The sequence below is a fragment of the Pituophis catenifer genome, unplaced genomic scaffold (assembly GCF_029215685.1).
Source record: "Pituophis catenifer annectens isolate HBS135680 unplaced genomic scaffold, rPitCat1.0.hap2 SCAF_1, whole genome shotgun sequence".
Lineage (NCBI taxonomy): Eukaryota > Metazoa > Chordata > Lepidosauria > Squamata > Colubridae > Pituophis > Pituophis catenifer.
In genome coordinates, this window is record NW_027256881.1 from 23264149 (window position 1) to 23286174 (window position 22026).

At 41.3% G+C, this 22026-nt stretch overlaps 1 protein-coding gene across 1 annotated transcript; it reads right to left on the reverse strand.

Annotated features, from left to right (window-relative positions):
* Nucleotides 1–1412: 1412 nt before the first annotated feature.
* Nucleotides 1413–20748, reverse strand: SLC35F6 (solute carrier family 35 member F6). The gene is made up of 6 exons (XM_070946969.1): nucleotides 20638–20748; nucleotides 9990–10062; nucleotides 8424–8595; nucleotides 7173–7385; nucleotides 4506–4616; nucleotides 1413–3741 (listed from the first exon to the last, which is right to left on the reverse strand). The coding sequence occupies exons 1-6, from the start codon at nucleotides 20712–20714 to the stop codon at nucleotides 3260–3262; spliced, it is 1128 nt and encodes a 375-aa protein (XP_070803070.1). The 5' UTR covers nucleotides 20715–20748; the 3' UTR covers nucleotides 1413–3259.
* Nucleotides 20749–22026: the final 1278 nt, after the last annotated feature.

The following is a 22026-nucleotide window of genomic DNA, read 5'->3' on the forward strand; positions in this document are numbered from 1 at the left end:
TGTTTTTTGATATAAATGGTTCGTATTGCCGTCATTCTTTTAAGGTATCGAGTAATCGCTCTTACCAGGGGAGGAGAGTCAGCTCTCAACAGAAATGCTAATTTTTGGCTTATATTCCAGTGGGGAAATTTATAATTGGGGACGATTGTTAAGTGAATCTAGCTTTCCCCTTTGATTTTGCTTGTTAAAATGGTGCAAAAGATGATCACAAGATCTTGGGGATGCTACAAAGGTCGTGCGAAAAATGGTCATGTCATTTTTTAATGCCATTATAACTTTGAAAGGTTACCAAATGAACTGTTGTAAGTCGAGGACCACCTGTATTTATCTTATAACTCAGGAAAAAAAAGAACCAATAGTTATTTCACATTAGAGACCTCATCTATATTAAAAGATTGCCCAAATCCTGGTTCATGCAACTGTCAGAAATATAGAAATTAATTAGTTATGTCCAGGCTGACACAAAAGCATTACAAGTTCAGACTGTTATAGTCAGGCATTTGCCCCATTCAGCTCAGCTGAAGAAGCTTCTTGGATGAGAAGCGAAATGTCTTCAAAGATAAACCAGAAAGTCCAGTTGCCTGTTGGAAAAATCACCTTTGGGACAACCCATCAGGAACTTGTGTACCAAACCTTATGCTGACTTACATCCAGACCAGGGGTGAAATGCTCCCGGTTCGGATCGGATCACTCGATCCGGTAGCGATGGAGGTGGGTGTTTCGGAGAACCGGTAGCAAAAATCCCTGCCCCCCGCCCCCCATGCCCAGCTGAGCCGCACGATCATCAGAGGCTTTAAAAAAATTTTTTAAAAGCATTTTTTCTACAACTTCTTCGGCTGAAAAAATGCTTTTAAAAGTAAAAAAGAAAAAGCCTCTGATGATTGTGCGGCTCAGTTGGGATCGTCAGAGGCTTTTAAAAACATTTTTTCTACAACCTCTTCAGAGGTTGTAGAAAAAATACTTTTAAAAGCCTCTGACGATCCCAGCTGAGTTGCCTGATCGGCAGAGGCTTTTAAAAGAAAAAGAGCCTCTGCCGATCAGGCAACTCAGCTGGGATCGTCAGAGCCTTTTGAAAGCATTTTTTTACAACCTCTTCGCCAAAGAGGTTGTAGAAAAAATGGTTTTAAAAGTTTTGTTTTAAAAAATGGCCACGCCCACATTACCCCCCTACCAAGCCACGCCCACAGAACCGGTAGTAACAAATTTTAGATTTCACCACTGATCCAGACCCTATTGCATGTGAACATGTTCATGTATTGCCATTTGATTATTGCTGTCCGATGCCTAGTTATCTTTTCATATTGTAGTTTTATTCATTTAGGTACAGCTTTGAGACCCATTCCCCAGCCATTCCTGCAGAGACTTCAGGACAGCTGCGCTGATAAAACATTATTTAAAAACCCCACATAAAAATAAATTTCGACTGAACAGACATAAAAGGACTTCAAATCAGAAAGTATTTTATTGATTACAAAAATTGCATTCTTTTTAGTATCTCCCAACCAGGAGAAACCCAACTGTTACCTCCATTCCCTGCCCCAACTCCATTCCCTGCTCCAACAGTGTCATTAGCTACCAAGGGCACATGGGCAAGATCTGCTCAGCACTTAAGGAAACTGTCAAGCAAAGAGAGGTTGCTCATACCTGGACAATTGATCTCAAGTATTTCGGATGTCCTTCAAAAGAAGACACCTTCTGTGCACCCTTAAAACCCATTGACAGGCCACAGCTTATCAGGATGTCTGTTCTACAATGGGCTTTCTTTTGGATGGCAGCCCAGTAGCATCTATGGAAATAGCAATAGTCTGGAAATGAGTCACTATTTTCCTAAAAGTCCCTATTTCCTTATTGCTGCTCAGACATGTGTGGAGAAGTAAACAGACATCAAAGGAGTATATCAACTGTGCCAACTGTTGGCCTGTTTCAGAAAAAAAAATACTTGGCACTTGGCCTTTAAACTCTAGGCCTTTTGAGTATAAATAGCAAAAAAATAGCACATATATGTAACTCTTATGCTCCCTCCTTCCAAACAGTGTAACTGCATGATCCAGGACCAGCTATTCTCTTTAGCAGCCAGAACAGCTTTATTAAATCCCAGATCCTGGGTATAGGCAAAAAATGCTGGACTGTAATTCCAGACTATAAACTGTTGCACGCCATGCCTTTGACTTGAGGTTGCTCAATAAAGCAGCTCCTATCTTACTATTCAACAGCCAGCTTTGACCCAGGTCAGCAGTAAACTTCTCACATTATGAAAGGGAAACAGAAAGCACTTCATTAGACCTCACTAGAGCAGCTCTTACTTAAAAGATCAAGAAAAAGGCAAGGTATATAGTAAACAGCCAGATTAGGGTAACTTTTCCTAGTCTGCTGTTCCTTCTTGCATGTGTTGAATTGCTCCTCTTGCCCATCATCTGGTTGGGGAAGGCCACTTTGGAGAAAGGAGAGAGAGGCAAATATATATGTTCCAGGATAATGTTGCAGGATCTGATCTGAGTTAGTCATCAGGACCACAGGTTTAGTCTTCCAAGCTTTTGGACTCATACTGGAGCCCATACTCAGGGAACTTCTCTTTCCAGAATGGGCTCCAGCACGAGTCCAAAAGTTTGAAGACAAAACCTCTGGTGACCAACTCGGATTGGATCCTGCAGAGTAATGAGAATGAGAAATTATGAAAATTGCATTTCAGGGAAAGATGGTTGCACTTGTCTTTTTAAAATAGTAGACAGAAGCATGAGAATATCCTTTATGCAAGTTGGACTACTGGGGACAAGCAAAGGTCCTCCTCCAATTGCTTTGTGATGTTATTTTAACAGAAGATAAACAATGAAGTGACAGGTACCCACAAGGCAGATGGTACAGCTTAGGAACTATAAGGTTTCCAGGAAATCTTTTCAATTACGTCCACTGTCCCCATCCCAAAATGCTGATGAAGAAAGATAGAGCAAGGCTTTAGATGGCTTCCAAGCAACCCCAGGAGAGAGCCCATAACCACTTGAGGGCTGCTTAGCAGCAGATCGCTACTCTGTGGTTGCTAGAGAAGGGGTAACAAACCCACTCTGCTTCCTTCAGTAAAAGGCAGAAGAATGAAATAATGGATAGCCATCCAGATGTTTAAAGTTAAGCAAAGCATCCCCAGAGCTACAAAGCAGATCTTGAAACCAGTTGAGTGTTTTTAGCCCGATCTCCCAGCAATACAGGCCAATTCATTCAATAAAAGGTCCAAAGTTGTGGTGCAGAAGTAAGAGTTCCATTGACATCAACTATCTCCATTAATGGAAAGCTCCTCTGTGGCCAGCAGACCTTCTCTATCAGCATCTCTCACTGCAACCCCTGCTGGTGGCCTCCCCCAGGGCAGGCGAGCAAGGAGGGGCTGGTGCAGTTCATTATAAAGGGCAGCTCCAACGACAAGGATGAGGAAACCCAGGATCTGCAGTCCATGAAAGACCTCCCAGCCAATGGCCAGGCTGACAACCCAGATGACAATGGTGCGCAGGCTATCGAGTACCATCCGGGTGGTGGCGCTGATCTCTTTCGTGACACTGATGCCAGCAAAGTTGAAGAAGGCAATGCTGCTGATATTGCCCAGCAGGGCTACAGCAATAAGTGGCAGATTGCCAATTTGGCAGAAGGCATCTATAGCATCTTCCAGTACCTGCCGTGGGCTACCGCTGAAACTGCCCCCAGGTATGAAGTACATGGGCACCAGGATGATGGAGAGTATGACGAACCCAAAGAAACCTGTTAAAAAGGAAGAAGAAATGAAGATGATTGAAACCCAGGAGGATCATAATCTCCTCCAACTGGTTCTGTCAAAAAGGTAAAGACAGCTTTGAGTTGTGCTCAAGACCTAGTGATCACACTGACATAGTCCTGGCAAGAGTAAAAACGTTGCTTGCCATTGTCTTCTTCAGGATGTTTTTCTAATGTCCCAATCTGAATATATCTCTGGATGTTCCTGCTAGTGTCCCACCAGTACCTTACTTGACTTCCAAGGCCAGGCAAGATTGGTCAGATACTTTTATCTGCTGAATCTCCAGGAGACATTCAATGTAAAATACTTCCAGTAGTTACAAAGCTGCCTTCTCCAACCTGCCAGTTTCTAAATATGTTGAGTTTATTACCCTCAGTATCCTCAGCTTTACTGTCTGGTTATACTAGAAGCTGTAGCCCCTACACAGCTGTTACAAAACCTCAAGAAAAGTTGACTGCTAAAAGAAGGGGATATTTTTTTTCCAAGTAAGAAAGGAAGAAAATTGGTCACTTTAGGAACTGTAGAATTATGCCATGCCTTGTACACCGAGGAAATAGAAATAATCTTTTGGGGAACATTCTTACAGCCATTAATTTGCGGCTGTTCATGATGGTCTTCAAAGAACATAGAAGCTACCCAATTGTAGCAGCAAATTATTTATAAATCGTATTTCCATTTTGTCAGAGATGGTAGCTGTTGATCCATGGAACCCAGACTCCATCTGTGAACATTCTCAAGATTGCTTACATACCTTCAGTGCCAACAGCCTGCAGAGGGTGAACATTGTGCTTGTAGATAAACTTCTCCTCCAGCACCATCTGAATGGCCACAATAACTTGGGCCATAATGATGAGAAGGTCACCTATGGAGAAGCAAGAAGCTGAGCACTCCATAAACAATACATTCCCTCAACCACTTATTTACTCTGTCAAATCTTGAAAGGAAAAATGAGTGAAATAGTCATCTATTCTATTACATATGCAGATAGACGCCCTATGCTTCTTTTTCTCCATAAACAATTTTATTTTTTATTACATTGTTAATCAGTTTTATGAAAGTCACTTAATTTAATAGAAATGCATATTATAAAATAAGAAACTAGACACTTAGATTCCATTTATTTATAACCTTAATAGATAATAACCATTATAACATTACTTGTTTAATATAAATAACCTAAGCCAGTTGCAATAACGTGTGACATAGAATGCTCTAACTGTGAATTGAAGGAAGAAATTGTTCCTGAGCTCTTTGCCAGTCCATTTCATCAGAGAACTCCAAGCTTTAAATATCTATCCTACTATAGCACTGATCCTTTAGAGCACGGGTGTCAAACTTGATCACATCACATGATGTATCGTGACGTATTATGACATTTTTTGCCTTTGTGGAGTTGGGGTGGGTGTGGCCCGTTTGTGACGCATCTGGCCCGTGGGTCACCAGTTTGATAGGCCTGCTTTAGAGACTGTACCTTTGTTAAAATCATTGATGTGGATGCAGCCAATGAATGGAGAGGATGGCTTACTCTCTGGAAATCTCATTAAAATCTATTTTGGAACTACATGAATGCTCTTTTACTCTAGAGCAGGGGTGTCAAAATCAAGGCCCATGGGCCGGATTTGGCCTGCAGAGCCGTCCTGGTCTACCCAAAGAGAAGAGGAAAGATCAGGCCAGTGTGGCTTTGGCTCGGTCTACCCCATGTGAAGAGGAAAGATCAGGCCAGCATGGTTTCAGCCTGGTCTACCCCATGCGAAGAGGAAAGATCAGGCCAGCATGGTTTCGGCCTGGTTTACCCCGTGTGAAGAGGAAAGATCAGGCCAATATAGCTTCGGCCTGGTCTACCCAGTGCAAAGAGGAAAGATCAGGCCAGTGTGGCTTCGGCCTGGTCTACCCAGTGCAAAGAGAGAAAAAATCAGGCCAACATAGCTTCGGCCTGGTCTACCCAGTGCGAAGAGGAAAGATCAGGCCAGTGTGGCTTTGGCCTGGTCTACCCCGTGTGAAGAGGAAAGATCAGGCCAATATAGCTTCGGCCTGGTCTACCCAGTGCAAAGAGGAAAGATCAGGCCAGTGTGGCTTCGGCCTGGTCTACCCAGTGCAAAGAGAGAAAAAATCAGGCCAACATAGCTTTGGCCTGGTCTACCCAGTGCGAAGAGGAAAGATCAGGCCAGTGTGGCTTTGGCCTGGTCTACCCCGTGCGAAGAGGAAAGATCAGGCCAATATAGCTTCGGCCTGGTCTACCCAGTGCGAAGAGGAAAGATCAGGCCAGTGTGGCTTTGGCCTGGTCTACCCCGTGCGAAGAGGAAAGATCAGGCCAATATAGCTTCGGCCCGGTCTACCCAGTGTGAAGAGGAAAGATCAGGCCAACATAGCTTCGGCCTGGTCTACCCAGTGCGAAGAGGAAAGATCAGGCCAGTGTGGCTTTGGCCTGGTCTACCCCGTGCGAAGAGGAAAGATCAGGCCAATATAGCTTCGGCCCGGTCTACCCAGTGTGAAGAGGAAAGATCAGGCCAACATAGCTTCGGCCTGGTCTACCCAGTGCAAAGAGGAAAGATCAGGCCAGTGTGGCTTTGGCCTGGTCTACCCCGTGTGAAGAGGAAAGATCAGGCCAATATAGCTTCGGCCTGGTCTACCCAGTGCAAAGAGGAAAGATCAGGCCAGTGTGGCTTCGGCCTGGTCTACCCAGTGCAAAGAGAGAAAAAATCAGGCCAACATAGCTTCGGCCTGGTCTACCCAGTGCGAAGAGGAAAGATCAGGCCAGTGTGGCTTTGGCCTGGTCTACCCCGTGCGAAGAGGAAAGATCAGGCCAATATAGCTTCGGCCCGGTCTACCCAGTGTGAAGAGGAAAGATCAGGCCAACATAGCTTCGGGCCAGTCTACCCAATGCAAAGAGGAAACATGCCAGCAGTTTGGGGAGTGGTGTCAAGCTGGCCACACCCACCTAGTCGGCCATGCCCCCCTCCCAGCCCGAGGCCAACCACAGCCCTGATGTGGCCCTCAATGAAATTGAGTTTGACACCCCTGCCCTAGACAGACCATTTGTAGTTAATGATTAATAACATACTGGATAAGGTATTGATTTTATCTTTTCCTATTATATAAGTACAAATGGTAAGAGGTGCAGTATATTTACGTTAGTTTTGGAATGCTATTTACAACATATATGGCATATCCCCCAAACAGCTCTCCAAATGTGCTAGACAAGAACATTGGTAGTTCTTTGTTAGTTATCCCATAGGTTGGAAATTCTGGGAAATGGATTCCCACACTGAATCAGAGCGATAAAATCTAAAACAGAAAACACGGGGATGCTGCTTTCTGAACTAAGGTGTCTGGGATTGGAGAAGAAGAGAAATGTTTTTAAGCTAATCATCACAATGATTTCAGGCCACTGGCTTTAGAACACCCTCTCCTTACATACCTGTGATGATCTCACTGAGTTTGTGGCTTTCATCATGACTGCTCAGCAAATCTGCCAGGCCAACCACCACCAGCCCTACAATGGTAATCAGGATGCCCAGCCATTGGCTCAGTACCAGCTTCCTCCCCAGGAAAGCTACTGAGAGCAGACCAGTAAAGATGACCACAGCTCCACGCAACATCTGAAAGCTAGAAGCGCTGGTCATGTTCAGAGCTGGAATCGCAAAAATGGGTAGTGGGGAGAGAGGGAAAAACGATGATTAGAGAAAAATTGGGACGAGGAGAGTCGAAGAACAATTAGAAATTGGGCCACGATGGTAGGAACCGATGCTTAAAATAGAAGCGCTTATGTTGCCCCCCCATTTTTTCCAGATGTTATGGAGTGCTAAGACTCAGGGTTTTTTCCCCCCTCCCGAGGTAGGAGAAAAAAAAAATGATGATAAAGGATTGTATACTACAAAATAAAGAGTGCTTCCATAAGTGAAATCTTTTTATTGTCTCCTCCAACTTGGTAGGTGGTTATATCAACAGTTGTTATTTGGCACTCTTTACGTACTCAGTTTCGTCAGATGTAAACTATTTACTTATTCTGAACGGGTTGCTTTTCCTATTATGTTAAGAACAGCTGTTTCTGTATGGAAGTACTGTATGGTTGCATTTTTAAAACAGACAGAGGGAGAGGGAGGTGTTTCTCAGCCCATTCAGAAAGGCAAGCAGCAAAGAACAGAAACTTTAGAGATCATACTTTATTTCTGTAGGCTATAATAAACAAACCTGAAAATCTGTACACTTGTCTTTTGACCCCTCTTAAGGACGAGGTCAAGGCAAGGTCATTCTGAGCCTCCTTCTCACACTTTCTACTTTCCCAGGGCTGATCAATTGTTTTTCCTCTCCCTCCTCTTTCTCAAGGCCAGAGCTAAACTCCTCCAAAGTGCCATATTCTTAGCAAACCTCCCTCTCCCCCACTCTTTTACTGGATTTTTTTTTTTTTTACTGGGCCATGGTAGCACAGTGGTAAGAATGCAGTATTGCAGGCTAACTCTGCCCACAGCCAGAAGTTCGATCCTGATCGGCTCAAGGTAGACTCAGCCTTCTATCCTTCCAAAGTCGGTAAAATGAGGACCCAGGCTGAGGGGGGCAATATGTTTTGTAAATTGCTCAGAGAGTGCTGTAAAGCTATTGAGCGGTATATAAGTCTAAGTGCTATCGCTATGGATATTTTATGAACAAGCAGCCATCTGTAAACACTTACCCACATACATGAGGCTAGTCCCTGTCATATCACATAGTGCTGGAGGCAAGAAAAGCAATCGGTTAAAGGGCTGAGGTGGTGTCATAGTGGGTTCTGCCCTCCTCCGGTCAGTGCAGAGCAGGAGGTAGAAGACAGCCAGGCAGGAAAATTCCCCCAGAAACATGCCCACTGCCTGAAATGCAAACCGAAAGGTTGACAAAGTTTTGGACTGACATGGATAGCAAATCCCCAATAAAAGCCACCAATGTCTCTCAACCTCCTGGCAGAACTTGGACAGATTACCAAATTAGTTTGATTCAACGATTCAGACTTTTCATTGTATATTCATGATTGTGTTTTTTCTGAAAGCCTCAGTAGATGGCAGCATTTCTTCAATTCTAATTGGCTTTGGAGGCTAAACAGGATTAGACCTAGTTATAAGATGGATGGGAGACCAGTAGGAAATCCCAGGCCTGTAGGTGACTTGAAAGAATATCTAAGAAGACAATGGTCCATCATTTGTATTGTTGCCAGGAAAACTGTACTGATGTGCTGAAATAGACAGCAGAACGAACTTAACTCAATATGATGTTTTATTCTTTTCCTCCCATGATTGTGGAAATCTGCAAGAGGGACCTAAAGGCCCTGGGAATGGACATTAATAACTGGGAAACCTTGACCTCCGATCGTTCAGCTTGGAGGCTAAAGACGCAGCATGGCCTTCTCCAATTCGAAGAGACACTTGTTCGGCAGGCTGAGGCAAAGAGGCAGTCCCGGAACCAGTGAAATCTGGGGGCTGGGCAGGGGATGGAATGTATCTGCCCTCAGTGTGGAAGGGATTGCCACTCTCGAATTGGCCTTTTAAGTCACACTAGATGCTGTTTTAGGACTTCTTTCCAGAGCATGGTACCATAGTCTTTTGAGACTGAAGGATGCCAATGAAAATGTGAACACTATGAAGAATTTTGCAGATTCGGCACAAAAATGGAAAAGCAAAGCAAAGAGGAATTTTCAATACAGGTAGTCCCCAATTTATGACCAAAATTTCTGTTGTTAAATGAGACATTTGTTAAGTGATTTTTGCCCCATTTTGCTACCTGTTTTGCCACAGTTGTTAAATGAATCACTGCACTTCTTAAAATTAATAACACGGTTGTTAAGTGAATCTGGGTTCCCCATTGACTTTGCTTGTCAGATGGTCGCAAAAGGTGATCACATGACCCAAGGACACTGCAACCGTCATAAATATGAGTCAATTGCCAAGCATCTGAATTTTAATCACGTGACCATGGGGATGCTGCAATGGTTGTTAAGTGTGAAAAATGGCCGTAAGTCACTTTTTTCAATGCTGTTGTAATTTTGAATGGTCACTAAATGAATTGTTGTAAGTCGAGGACTACCTGTACAGAGATTTAGTGAATCTGAAGAACCTATGCTCTTAGCATCACAGAAATGAGTTTGGCCCAGTGTTTCTTAACCTCAGCAATTTTAAATTGTGTGGAATTCAATTCCCAGAATTCCCCAGTCATCATGTGAGGTGGTTTAGACATAATGAAGCAAAGTAGTGCGGAATCTTGCCAATGTTACCTGTACAAAGGGATGCTGGAAATTGTGTGGTTCTGTCCCATGGCAGCCTGGTGCCTTCAGCTTGTCAGCCCATCTGGAATGAAGGAGTGAGGTGTCAGTTAAAAAACGTGTCCCAAAGCTTTGCATTTACATCATATTTTGGCATTTGGGTATGTGAAACATTATTACAAAAGCTTGTACAAAATGGTAATAGAGGCTAATCCATTCATCACATGGAGAACACAATCTGCTGGAAATCACTGATGTATCAGATTTCTACCTCATATTCTTGTCATTCACACCTCTTATACTAGGATAAACCCTACCTGTGGAAGCCACACTGGGGATCTGAGAGTTTAAATATACAGATACCTGTGCTACAGCTGAGTATCTTATGTAAGTAAGGTCTTAGAAGAAGCCAACTTGGAAGTGGAGATCTAATAAACCAATATTTGCCAAAACCTTTCCATAATATTGCTTGGATGGCTCTCAGCTCCTGAAAAAGCCATTTGAGAACGCCCCTCTCTTCCTCGCTTCAAGTCAAAGCTGCCTTTTTAATAGATGAGATGGTGGCAGTTGCAAATAGCCGTTTTCATTCAGACGCTGAAGAAGATACATACTCTGCTAGGAAGGCCAAGTTGAAAGACAAGAGAAGAACTATTCCTTAAACCCATGTTAGCGCTGCAAACAGCCTTCTCCAACCAGAGCTCAACACATCTGAAGAAAAAGACTGGGGAAAGCATAACCATAAATTAAGCATAGCCAGTTTATTGGCTTCGCTCATCTTCTAGGGGAAAAAAATGCTCTGTAACACATTCCTTTGCCTGGACCTGTCCCCAGCTTAGATATCTATCTGCAAACAAAAACTGCAAAGAGTTTATTTGCTGACATGAGGCCAAATCTCTCCCCGGCTGCTGCAATTGGAAACTCTGATATGGCAGACAAAGTAACACAAGAACAGATCTTTCACAGCTCAGGTGTCAAGGCTGCTATTCCCCCTATGCCAAAAGTAACATTTGGTGAAAAAGAAAGACACCCAATACTTACATAATACATAGTAAATTGCTAAAAGTATATTGATGGGGATTAGGCCTGTGGACAAATGGGAGGGAGGGGGGGAGGGAGCTAGGTTTTTTACATTACAACTTTTCAGTAATGCCGATGGAAGGTAGGGCTGAATTGGAGTGTTTTTTCCTCTTTTGATAGGGATTTTTAAAAAATCTTTTTGCCAAAAATGGGTGAGAAACAGTGCTGCCACTATTAGGTTGCTTGCAAAATATAGCAACAGGCTCTTGTTAAGCTTTAGAAGCTCCAAGAGGGATCATAATACAAAGAGCCCTCTTCCCAGAAAATTGGTGCAATATTATTAATTAATAACCCAAGACAAAATGGATGGGATAAAGAATGCTACGCTACAACAGAGTAGGTGATGGGTCAGGCATTATCTTTGCAGCTGCAAGCAAAACCACATGTGAAAAGAGTATTTGTGGCATGCTGAGATTAGAAAGTCTTCATATCAGACGGAGTAGCTATAAAAGCCTTTAGTTCCCAACAGGAAAGCTAGATCAGAGGAAAGAGCATAGCTTAGTAGCATAGCTACTCTGCATGTAAAATAAATCCTCAGAAGCTCCAGGATGAGTAGCGAGAATTTTATGTCTGGAAATGTGAAAAGACTCTCTGCCAGTCAGCACTGACATCATTTTAGATAGTTCTAGATTCAATATAAGGCAGATTCCTGGTAACATTTGTGCAACAATGCATTGATCAGTTTTTTCCACTAACACTGGGCACAGAGAAAGGGCCCGGCATATATTTTGGGGTGCACATCCCATAAATCCTTATGACTGACCATGTTGATGGGACTTACTGTGCATCACATCAGGAGGGCCTAAAGTTCCTCTCATTGGCAGAGAGGCCCGCCTCAATTTGGTTGGGAATATAGCTGCTTTATGGGGTATACTTTTTCCCCCTAATCCTTCAAATTCCAGACACACCAATATTTCCCCTTCCTCTTTCAGTCACCATTGGCAGAGCACAGTCATTTCACCATAGAATATGACTCTAAAATGAGTTATGAAGATTCAATTCTATTTTTCACTGAAATCAGAAATCATCTTTAGGAATATGGGAAGGGGCAATTTCAAAGTAAAAAGAGATAAACAATTACTACCAAAAGAGTAAAAACAGACATCATCAAGTGCTTAAAAATGTAGGTGTAATATCCACTTATCAAAATGTTGCTGAAAAAATAATATATGCTTTAACAGTCTTGGAATAAAAATGCAGAAAGGAAACATGTTGACTAAGCCAATTAAACGTTGCAGAGCTACTGAAAAGCAAGGGTGATTCAAATTGTGTCATTCAGACCAACGAATCAGTGGTTGAGGTAACAGCCTTTATAAAGCAGCAGCAAATCTGGTGCCCTTCAGATGTGTTGAGTAATTCCCAAAATCTTTGTCGTTGTCATGGATGCTGAGAATCACAGTGCTACAGATATGGTGAGCCCCAGTTTTAAACATTTGGACAGCTTCAAGAATTTAGTTCTCTGAAGGTGGTGTGTTCCAATTGTCAAACTAGTTTTTAATTTAAAGCAAGTTTTTATTTTTTTTTAATTTATTAAGCAAATGTATATGGCCACCCAAATCATAGGTAACTCCAGGTGGCTTGCAACGTTTAAAAATCCACAACATAAAACTCATTACCACCCCCCCTCCCCATGACAGCAGAAACATCATCAAATCAAATACTTGATCGACTCCATCTCCGTTTATGGCCCCCAAGCCCTGACAAAACCATACTTTTAGGTCCTTTTGGAAACACAATGGGGTGAATCCCAAAGATGTTTTTTTCATGGACAATCATGACCTGGATGACTGAGAAAATCCATAGACAAGAGGGTGAGGACCAACCATATCTTGTGGGGAATTATGTTCCGTAGAGAAGAGGTTACCACCAAGAAGGCCCTTTTTGTGGTCAAACTGAAGCAAGCAGAAGATGGTGTGGGTGTGGGTGGGGGGGAGGGGAGGTAAGATTCACCCATTTTATTTTTCTCCTCAAGGAGCAGGAAGTTCAGAATGGAAAGACAGAATTTACCAGAGGGACTCATGATGTTAGTCTGAAGGCCATAGATAGTTAAATCTGGTTTGGTTCACAAAACTCAATGAGAAATTTGTGGTTCACTGTCCTGTGGAATCGCTGCCCTTTTTTTAGTTTGTTGTGTGAATTAGGCCATAGTATTAAGCAAAATGGCTGGATTTTTGTGGTACCATTTCAAACTTCTTCTGAATTGGGACTTTAAGGGTGAGGAAGGGATCAAATCTCATTCACCCTACCTAATACCCCCTTCCCACAGAAGTTCAAAAAACTCTGATGATATTACCAGAAAGAGACTTAATAGCTGTTTAAAACCTTGAAACCTCACCCATTCCTATATCAACCACAATATGGCTTGCTTGGGCATTTCAACATGTAGAAGACAAGAAAACGAGATACAGAATGCAGTAACATGAGAGTTAAGGAATGATGGCAAAGCTACATTCAGAATTTTATTATGAAGAGGGACCAGAAAAAGTTGGGATTAAGGGTCAATATGACTGTTGGGAACTGCTGAAGATTTGAGAACTTGTAAATGCAAAGTCCCTGAATCATCAGCTCCCTCTATCTTGCGAGTATGTACCAGCAAGTTTATGGAGTACAGACAAAACCAAATCTGGCCAACTATTTATTATTGATTACAGCTTTATATGCCACCCATTTCCAAATTCACCCACATTCAGACATAATTGTCCTGCTCTTCCTACTATCACTTCCATCTAAGCTCTTAACAACACTTGGAAAAGGCTATGTAATAATTCAAAAATCATATGAGACTGAGGTACTGTAGCACAACATGTGCAAACAAGTTTAAAGCAACTACACCCACAGGTTTCTTTCAGTAAATGAGGAAAATTTCAGAGCACAGGTAAGCTCCCCAAAAATGTCACGACTTGTCATCTTTCAAGATGATTGCTTACTCAGCAACTAGAACTTGCAAAAGGACAAAAAAAAATCCTGTGGCAGAGATTTAGCTGATGAGATTTGTAAGAATCAGGAATATAGATACAACTTCTAACAGTTACACAGATTCTTCAATGTTTAAACCAGTGCTGAAATGTAAAATTTGTTACTACCGGTTCTGTGGGCGTGGCTTGGTGGTGGTGGGGTAATGTGACTGGGTGGGCGTGGCCAACTTTTTTTTTTATTTTTAAAAGCATTTTTTCTACAACCTTAAGAGGTTGCAGAAAAAAAATGCTTTTAAAAGCCTCTGATGATCCCAGCTGAGCCGCGTGATCATCAGAGACTTTTTTTTTTACTTTTAAAAGTATTTTTTTGGCCGAAGAGGTTGTAGAAAAAATGCTTTTAAAAGTAAAAAAAAAAAAAGCCTCTGATGATCGCGCGGCTCAGCTGGGCATGGGGGGGTGGAGAGAGATTTTTGCTACCTTTTCTCCGAACCACCCGCCCCCATCGCTACTGGATCGGGCAATCCGGTCCGAACTGGGAGCATTTCATCCCTGGTTTAAACCCATCAGAGGAAACCTACAGGTAGAAGAAATGCAACCAGGTATTATGAGGTAGATTTAAGAAGAATAGAAGACTCAGACTCAAAACAATCTTTCCCGAATGGATGGCTCCAAGTAGCTAGATTTGGCCAGATTGGCTGGTTTATATAAATTTAAACCCAATCCTTTTGGAGGACACTAGGTTGGGGAATCCAACTATATAGTACATTGGTCCCAAGCTGAGATCAATAGGGAGATCTGGAGAAAACATTACGATGTACTCTAATGTTTATGGAAAAGTAGGCAAAGAAAAGTTCAGAAATGATACAGTACTAGAAACCATTTTTGCCCAGTATTCCCAGGCTACTTGGGAAGAAGAAGAACAACGACAATGTAGTATGAGCAATCTAGGAAATTATAATGCAGAAAGGGAAATCTTTGAGGAGCATGAATACTGAAAGACTATGACAAAAGAAACCACTTACACGGAAAGAAAGTGAACAGAATTGATATGTGGAATGTCTCAAACATGAACCATGCAAAGCTAAATACCAAGAAAGAAATGACAATGACCAAATAGGCATTCCTGGCATCACTGAGATCATTTTTGGGCAGATGAGTTTATGCAGTATTGTTCTGGAAGTGACACCATCAGAAGGAATGCATTGGCACTGATAACGAATGAAAATCACCAATCAGTTGACAGCTTTCAAGCACTAAATGCAAAAATAATGACTGATCAAATCCAAGCTAAATATCTGAATGTCTCATTTGTCTAAATTTATGCACCACCAGCAAAAGTACTGAAGAACAGCTCTATGCTGACATTTAAGAAGTGCTATAAAAAAGCTGAAAAGAGATAGAAACACAGTTATCTCTGTTCAAACTTTACCTGCTGCAGACTATGATTTGGATTATCAACTACTTGTAGCCAAAAATGATTTTAATTGAAATTCTGTAACACACACATACACACAAAAGGATATGGTACTGTACCTAGGAATGTGATAATGGTAAGATTTCATCTCTATACAGTATGTAGTTGAAATAAAAAAAGAGTTAATTAACCATGGAAAAACAACCTAATAAACTATGGAAAGAAACAACAATTAAAAAATCCCATTTCAAATAAACAGCCCAGAAACATGTCCCATACAAAAATCTAACAAAGAGAAGCAAATGGCTTTCAGTGGAAATCATCCGAAGAAAAACTAAAGGTATCGCACTAACAAAGCAAGGTAAATGAGGACTTTCAATTTATACTCTGCCTCCCCCAAAATAAGACATCCCCTGATAATAAGCCCAATTGGGCTTTTGAGCGCATGGCAATAAGGCCAAGCGCTTATTTCAGGGTTAAAAAAATATATAAGACAGGGTCTTATTTTCAGGGAAACACGGTAACTAGCAAAGAATGACTAACACTGGCATGAGCATTGTACACAATGGAAGACAGAAACTAAAAAGGATTACTTTTTGCTCTAAGAAAATTCAGACACCATTCACTATAGGCAAAGGAAAAATTAGAGGCAGAGATGGGGGGAGGGGGGGCGAACAAATGATAAGAAGCAAATAAAATATAAATAGAAGGAATACACTGTATTATGGCCAGGGTGGATTTGATTTAAATCGAGTTGATTTAAATCACAATTTAAATCATGAATTAAATTACTAGTAAAAAGGCTTGATTTAAATCAACTCGATTTAAATGATATTTTTTAAAGAGCAACTGTCATCTCTGCTACTCCTTTGACCCACTGTTGACTCACCGATAGTCCCAGTGTTGCAGAATATACAGCCTCATGCTACATAACTAAGCTCCATTTCATGCTGAATAAACTAAATTATTTATGTATCTTAAATAGGAAACTATCTTACGATAGATTTTTACCCCAAAAGTTTTTTATTAAAATAAATTCGATAAAAATAAAAAAAATCTGATTTAAATTTAAAAAAATCTGATTTTTTTGATTTTTTAAAAGAAATCATTGATTTTTATCCACCCTGATTATGGCACTGGATAAAGTAATAATGTTCTTCACTCGTGACCTAACAAACACAAGTTTGAAGGGAGGTCAGATATATTGTTCTTGTGAGCAGCCCAGAGTTGTCTCTTAAGATGGATGGCCATACAAAAAATATTAAAAATAAGTTTTATTTAAACATAAATATTTATTTTTTTATAAATAAATAACATAAAATTTTATTATTAATAATAAAGTAAAGTAAAAAAAATAAAATAAAATATTGAAACACAAGGTATCATGGGCACTGAAGAAGTTGTCCGGAGAGACCCTGGAAGTGACATTTCATCAAAACTGCTTAAAAGCAGCAACAGCAGCAATTACATTAAATAAAAACATATGGGATGCCAGTGAATGGAGGAAAGACTGGAAAAGGTCACATTCATCCCAATCCCCCCAAAAGGGTGACACTCACGGCTGCTACTCAAAAGCCTTGATTTCATACTTTAGCAAAAATTAGTTGAAAATCCTACAACTGGGTCAAACCATGAAAAAAGAGCTGTCCAACACATACAAGAGGAAGAGGTACGTGAGACCACATTGCAAATGTTGGAACAAGCATGCAGATTTCAAAAGGATGTATATTTATTCTTCATTGACAATATCAAACCTTTTCAATTACACTAAAATTTTATCCAAGTATTTGTAAGAAATGAATGTTCCTGGATGCTTGATTAAATCAATAAAATCATTATGCAACAACAAAGAAGGTGCTGTCAGAACACAGATTAATTCAAGATTAGAAAAGATGTCTGGCAGAGCTGTATTGTATTCTCTTTGATATATACATAGAGGCAGTTTTAACTAAGATGAATCAGAATTGGAAGAAAGATTAGCGGCAGGAATATTAACAATTTAAGAGATACGGGTGACACCATATTATTGGTAGAAAATGCTGCAGAACAAATTATTCTAAAGGTCAAGGCAGAAAGTGAAAAAGGTGGATTGCAGCTAAATACCAAGAAGTTTAAGGTTATAAAAACAGCTGGAAATTGTGACATCAAGACAAAAATAGACTGAATCAGTCCTGGACTTTATTAGATCATTTGGTTCCAAAAATGATTGAAGACATTTCAAACCAAAATTAAATGTAGAATATCACTTAGCCATGCTACAGTGAGTAGAAGGAAAATCCACAAGGCCATCGGTCTTAATATGAAGTGCAGAATAGTAAATATGATTGCTTTTTATAACTACTTAGGATGATGAAAACTAGACAATAAAAAAGTGGATGGGAGAAATGAAGACTCCTTTAATTTATGGGTTTAGAGATGTCTACTGTGTGTATTTTGGACAATGAAAATAACAAACATGGAGATTTTAGATTGCATCATTCCAGAAATAACACTGAAAGCTAAGATTACCTAGCTAAAGCCATCTTATTTTGACCATGTCATGTGATCAAATTCCTTAGAAAAATCGCTAATGCTGAGAATAGTGAAGGACTGACAAACGAGGCTGGTAAAGAAAATGCTGAATTGATATTATCAAGCAAGATGCTGGTTTAAAGCTTAAAAACTTAAAATAGTAAGATATTGGAAAGAATGAAGAGAGCTGATCTTAAAGGGTCTGAAAGTTGGATGAGACTGAATGCAACAGTTCATTTAGTGACCGTTCAAAGTTACAACGGCACTGAAAAAAGTGACTTACGACCATTTTTCACACTTATGTCCATTGCAGCATCCCCATGGTCACATGATCAAAATTCAGATGCTTTGCAAGTGGTTCATATTTATGACGATCGCAGCGTCTCGGGGTGATCAACTTTTGTGACCTTCTGACAAGCAAAGTCAATGGGGAATCCAGATTCACTTAACCATGTTACTAACTTAAAAAAAAATGCAATGATTCACTTAACAACTGTGGTGTAAAATGGGGCAAACTCAACAAATGTTTCACTTAGCAACATACATTTTAGCTCAATTGTGGTCATAACTCGAGAACTACCTGCAGATAAAGAGTTGGGGTTGGTGAAGGCTACCTAAACATTATTACTCTCACTTGTCAGGCACAATTAGCACGCTTTCTCTCTTCTTGATAATAAGGTACAGAAATATATATTCATTTCTATTCAGAATTCACCACAATATTGGTGGATCCTCCATATAAATAAGGCTTCATTACATTCCTCTTCGTTCAAAGAAGTGTTAATTCAGTGTATTCTTCTTTTTCTACTGCAATTCTGATAACAAACTTGAAGGACTATAAACAAGTGATAAGACTGGTCATTGATCAACAGTTGGCTACCTTCTCAGTCCCGAGAGCCGCTCTTTGTTATCTGCAGCAGCAATCCCCTTGTTTACCAGAAAATCAAGTTTCAGACAGAATAGGTAAAGCAAAGAGAAAGATAGGTGATGAAGTTGAAAGAGAAATCCTTTCAGGAAACTGGAGACTCTTAATATGTGGAGCAGCTTTTTACCTCCAGGATATTTCCCTCATGTCCAATAAATGGAAACAGAAAGACGAAAATTGGCATCTCCACAAACTGATCTCCCCACCTTCTCCTATTTGCACACACACATTGACATAGCTTATGTAGTTATTATTTGCATCTGCTAAAATATCCTTTGGCCAGTTAAAGCAGATACCACAGTAAGTTTAGGTAGAAGGGCTTATGTATCACCTTGAATTTGCTTCTAGTCTGATATCTTTAATTTAACAGGAACGGAGTTGGAAGGGACCCTAGAGGTCATCTAGTCCAACCCCTTGCTCACGCAAGAGACCTGTACCAGGGATTCGAACCACCGAATTCAGTGTCTTAGCCACTGAGCCACCTAACATATCTAATTTGTAAATAAAGGTCAGTGGTGGGTTGCCCCCGGTTCGCACCGGTTCTATAGAGCCGGTAGTAAAACTGGCAGGAGGCTCCGCCCACTGACCCCGACGTCATCAAAACACTTCTGCGCATGCGCGCGGCCCTGCTACAAACCGGTAGTAAAGGTAAGTAGAACCCACCCCTGATCAAGGTGTACACCAAAACATGCGGTGTGAACCCAACTGATGTGGATTATTCAATTAGCCAAGGTGAGAGGCCTGACTTTAGCACAATGTGTAAAATGTGTCTCCAGACAACTTCACTATGTGACAGGACTCTCAGAAGAACTGTGCAGGATCAAAATCCTTCTTATTTCACATTCAGTTTCACAATGAGCAAAAAAATCACCTCTCAGAAGCTACTAAACAGGATGTAATTACTGAAGCTTTATTTTATATATTTATTCATCAGATTTCTACACGCCCACCTCACCTAAATGACTCTGGGCAGCTTACAATAAAACGGTCTCCTGTTGACATTTCCCAGCAACTGGGAACAAACTGGCTCAGTTCACATATTGGCCTATATACCCTGTTTCCCCCAAAATAAGACATCCCCTGATAATAAACCCAATCGGGCTTTTGAACACATGGCAATAAGGCCAAGCGCTTATTTCAGGGTTCAAAAAAATGTAAGACAGGGTCTTATTTTCGGGGAAGCATGGTAGTAATGGGGTTGAGTAACTATAATTCAGTGTGAATCCATACAGTACCAGTATGTTAACCATCACATTAAGCCATAACGTAATTTATTTTAGGGGTGTATCAAGTAGATGAACCTAGCAACTTGATAATCTGGATTAATCGGAACTCACCCCAACTCTGAAAACTGCAATTCAAGTCTAGCTAACTTGCCCAACAGACCCCCCCCCCCAATCATTCTGAAACGAATGGCATTCAAGCAAGTACACACGGCCATGGCAAGAGACCCTTAAAAGAATATTTATAGCTCAGGATTAAAATGAGGGACCCTTAGCATCCTATGATCTTCGTTGTTTTCTTGCAGACGTTTCATTACCCAAACTAGGTAAACATCATCAGAGAGAGAGAGAGAGAGACCTTTTCCCCTCCATGTTTTGGAAGAATGGAGGATCTCGGTGATCTCATCACAGACTATCCCCCCCTCCCCAATTCCTTACACGTCGGTCGATCTTCGGGATCTCTCTCTCTCTCTTTAACGGCAGCTGCTCTTCCCAAACCCCACCTCGCCCCATTATTCCCACTCCGAGTCAACGCGGGCAGAGTGGACGAGACGCTGTCGGGGCTGCCTTCCCCAACGTCCCCCCCCCCACTTACTTGGCGGAAAGCGTGTTGATGGAGCCGGTGATCAGCATCAGCGCCGCCAAGCAGAGCTGGTACCTCGTCCAGGCCATCGCTGCTCTTTGCCGCTCTCAGTAAGCAGCCGGCCCCGAGTATCCCCCGCAGTGGCTCGGGTGCATTTCCTCTTCGGCACGTCACATGACCGCCATCGATCAGCTGACCGTCGGCTGCGCTGGCGAGGGCGCCCGCGGTTTGCAAGCCGCCTTTTCAGCAGCGATCGTGGGGGTGAAGCTCGTGATCGTGTCCTCCTCTCCCCCTCCTTCCTTCCCTCCCTCCCTCCCTCATTGGAAGTCGAGGGATGCTTTGTGAGCAGGGTTAGGCGGCACTCTTCGGAAGAGAAGCGGAGCCTATGCGCTTTAACCGAAAGCAGGCAGGAGTTCAGCCGGTGAAGCTTCCTCCGCTGTTCAGCTTGCTAATGTCAAGAAGGGGTTTTTTTGCCCTTGGTTGCTGGCCTCCCTAACGATCGCAGCGTGCCTTGTTTGTGCTGCAATCCTAAAGAGCGACGGTTGAAAAACTAGTTTGAGCCAAGCATTTTAGGGAAAGGCGCAGATTTTGCTGCTTGTGCGAAGTGACGAATAGCAGAGCTGGGCAGAAATTAGACTTGCTAGTATACAGATACGGAATTGAAACTGCAGGGAAGAAGGAAGTGTTTCTGCTTATCCCATCTTAAATTACTCATCTTAAAAAAAAAATAATAAAGAGAATTAGACTTGGTTAATGGCCAAACTGAAAAGTTGAAAAAACATCTTGAAAGAAAGCAATGGCAAGCTATAGCAATACTATTGCAAAGAAAGTGCCTTGGATACGCCCACGTAATCCGGAGAAATCCAACACAATTTGTCTTTACTTGACATGCCATGCTTCCTGATGGTGAGATCAAATCTCTGATTTACCTCAGACTGTAGATTCTAATTCTGAATTTTTAAAAAATTGGCAGCATGAATGAGAGCAAAAGGTAAAATTAATTGCTTTTTTGAGGTTGGTTGATCATCAAGAGGTTTGCATTTTTTGAATGTACAAGGAGATGGTCCAGGAAAGTGTTCAAATAAATTATTTGGATTCAAAAGTCTGTTAAATTACATAACATTCTATGAGTAATTACTATCTATATGCCGTCATCTTTGGCTACTCTCCTACAATTTAATTTTACCAATCATCTCCTTTTACTATTTTCTTCTCGGCTCTAACAAATCTGACATAGCAGTGTATTCTCTTGCAAGGATAATGCTGCACAAATTCAAATGAAGTGATTCAAATGTAGCCAATTTTAATGTTAATATTTATTTTAATATTTTAATCTTGTCTTACTTGGTTGTAAGCTGCATGGAGTTGCCTCTTGATGAGATGGATGAATACATATTTAAC

Coding starts and splice junctions, on each gene's coding strand:
- SLC35F6 (XM_070946969.1), bottom strand. CDS start 20,714: ATGGCCTGGACGAGGTACCAGCTCTGCTTGGCGGCGCTGATGCTGATC. Junction 8,596..9,989: donor TCCAGCATCCCTTTGTACAG/GTAACATTGGCA, acceptor TTTGCATTTCAG/GCAGTGGGCATGTTTCTGGG. Junction 4,617..7,172: donor ACTCAGTGAGATCATCACAG/GTATGTAAGGAG, acceptor GCTTCTCCATAG/GTGACCTTCTCATCATTATG.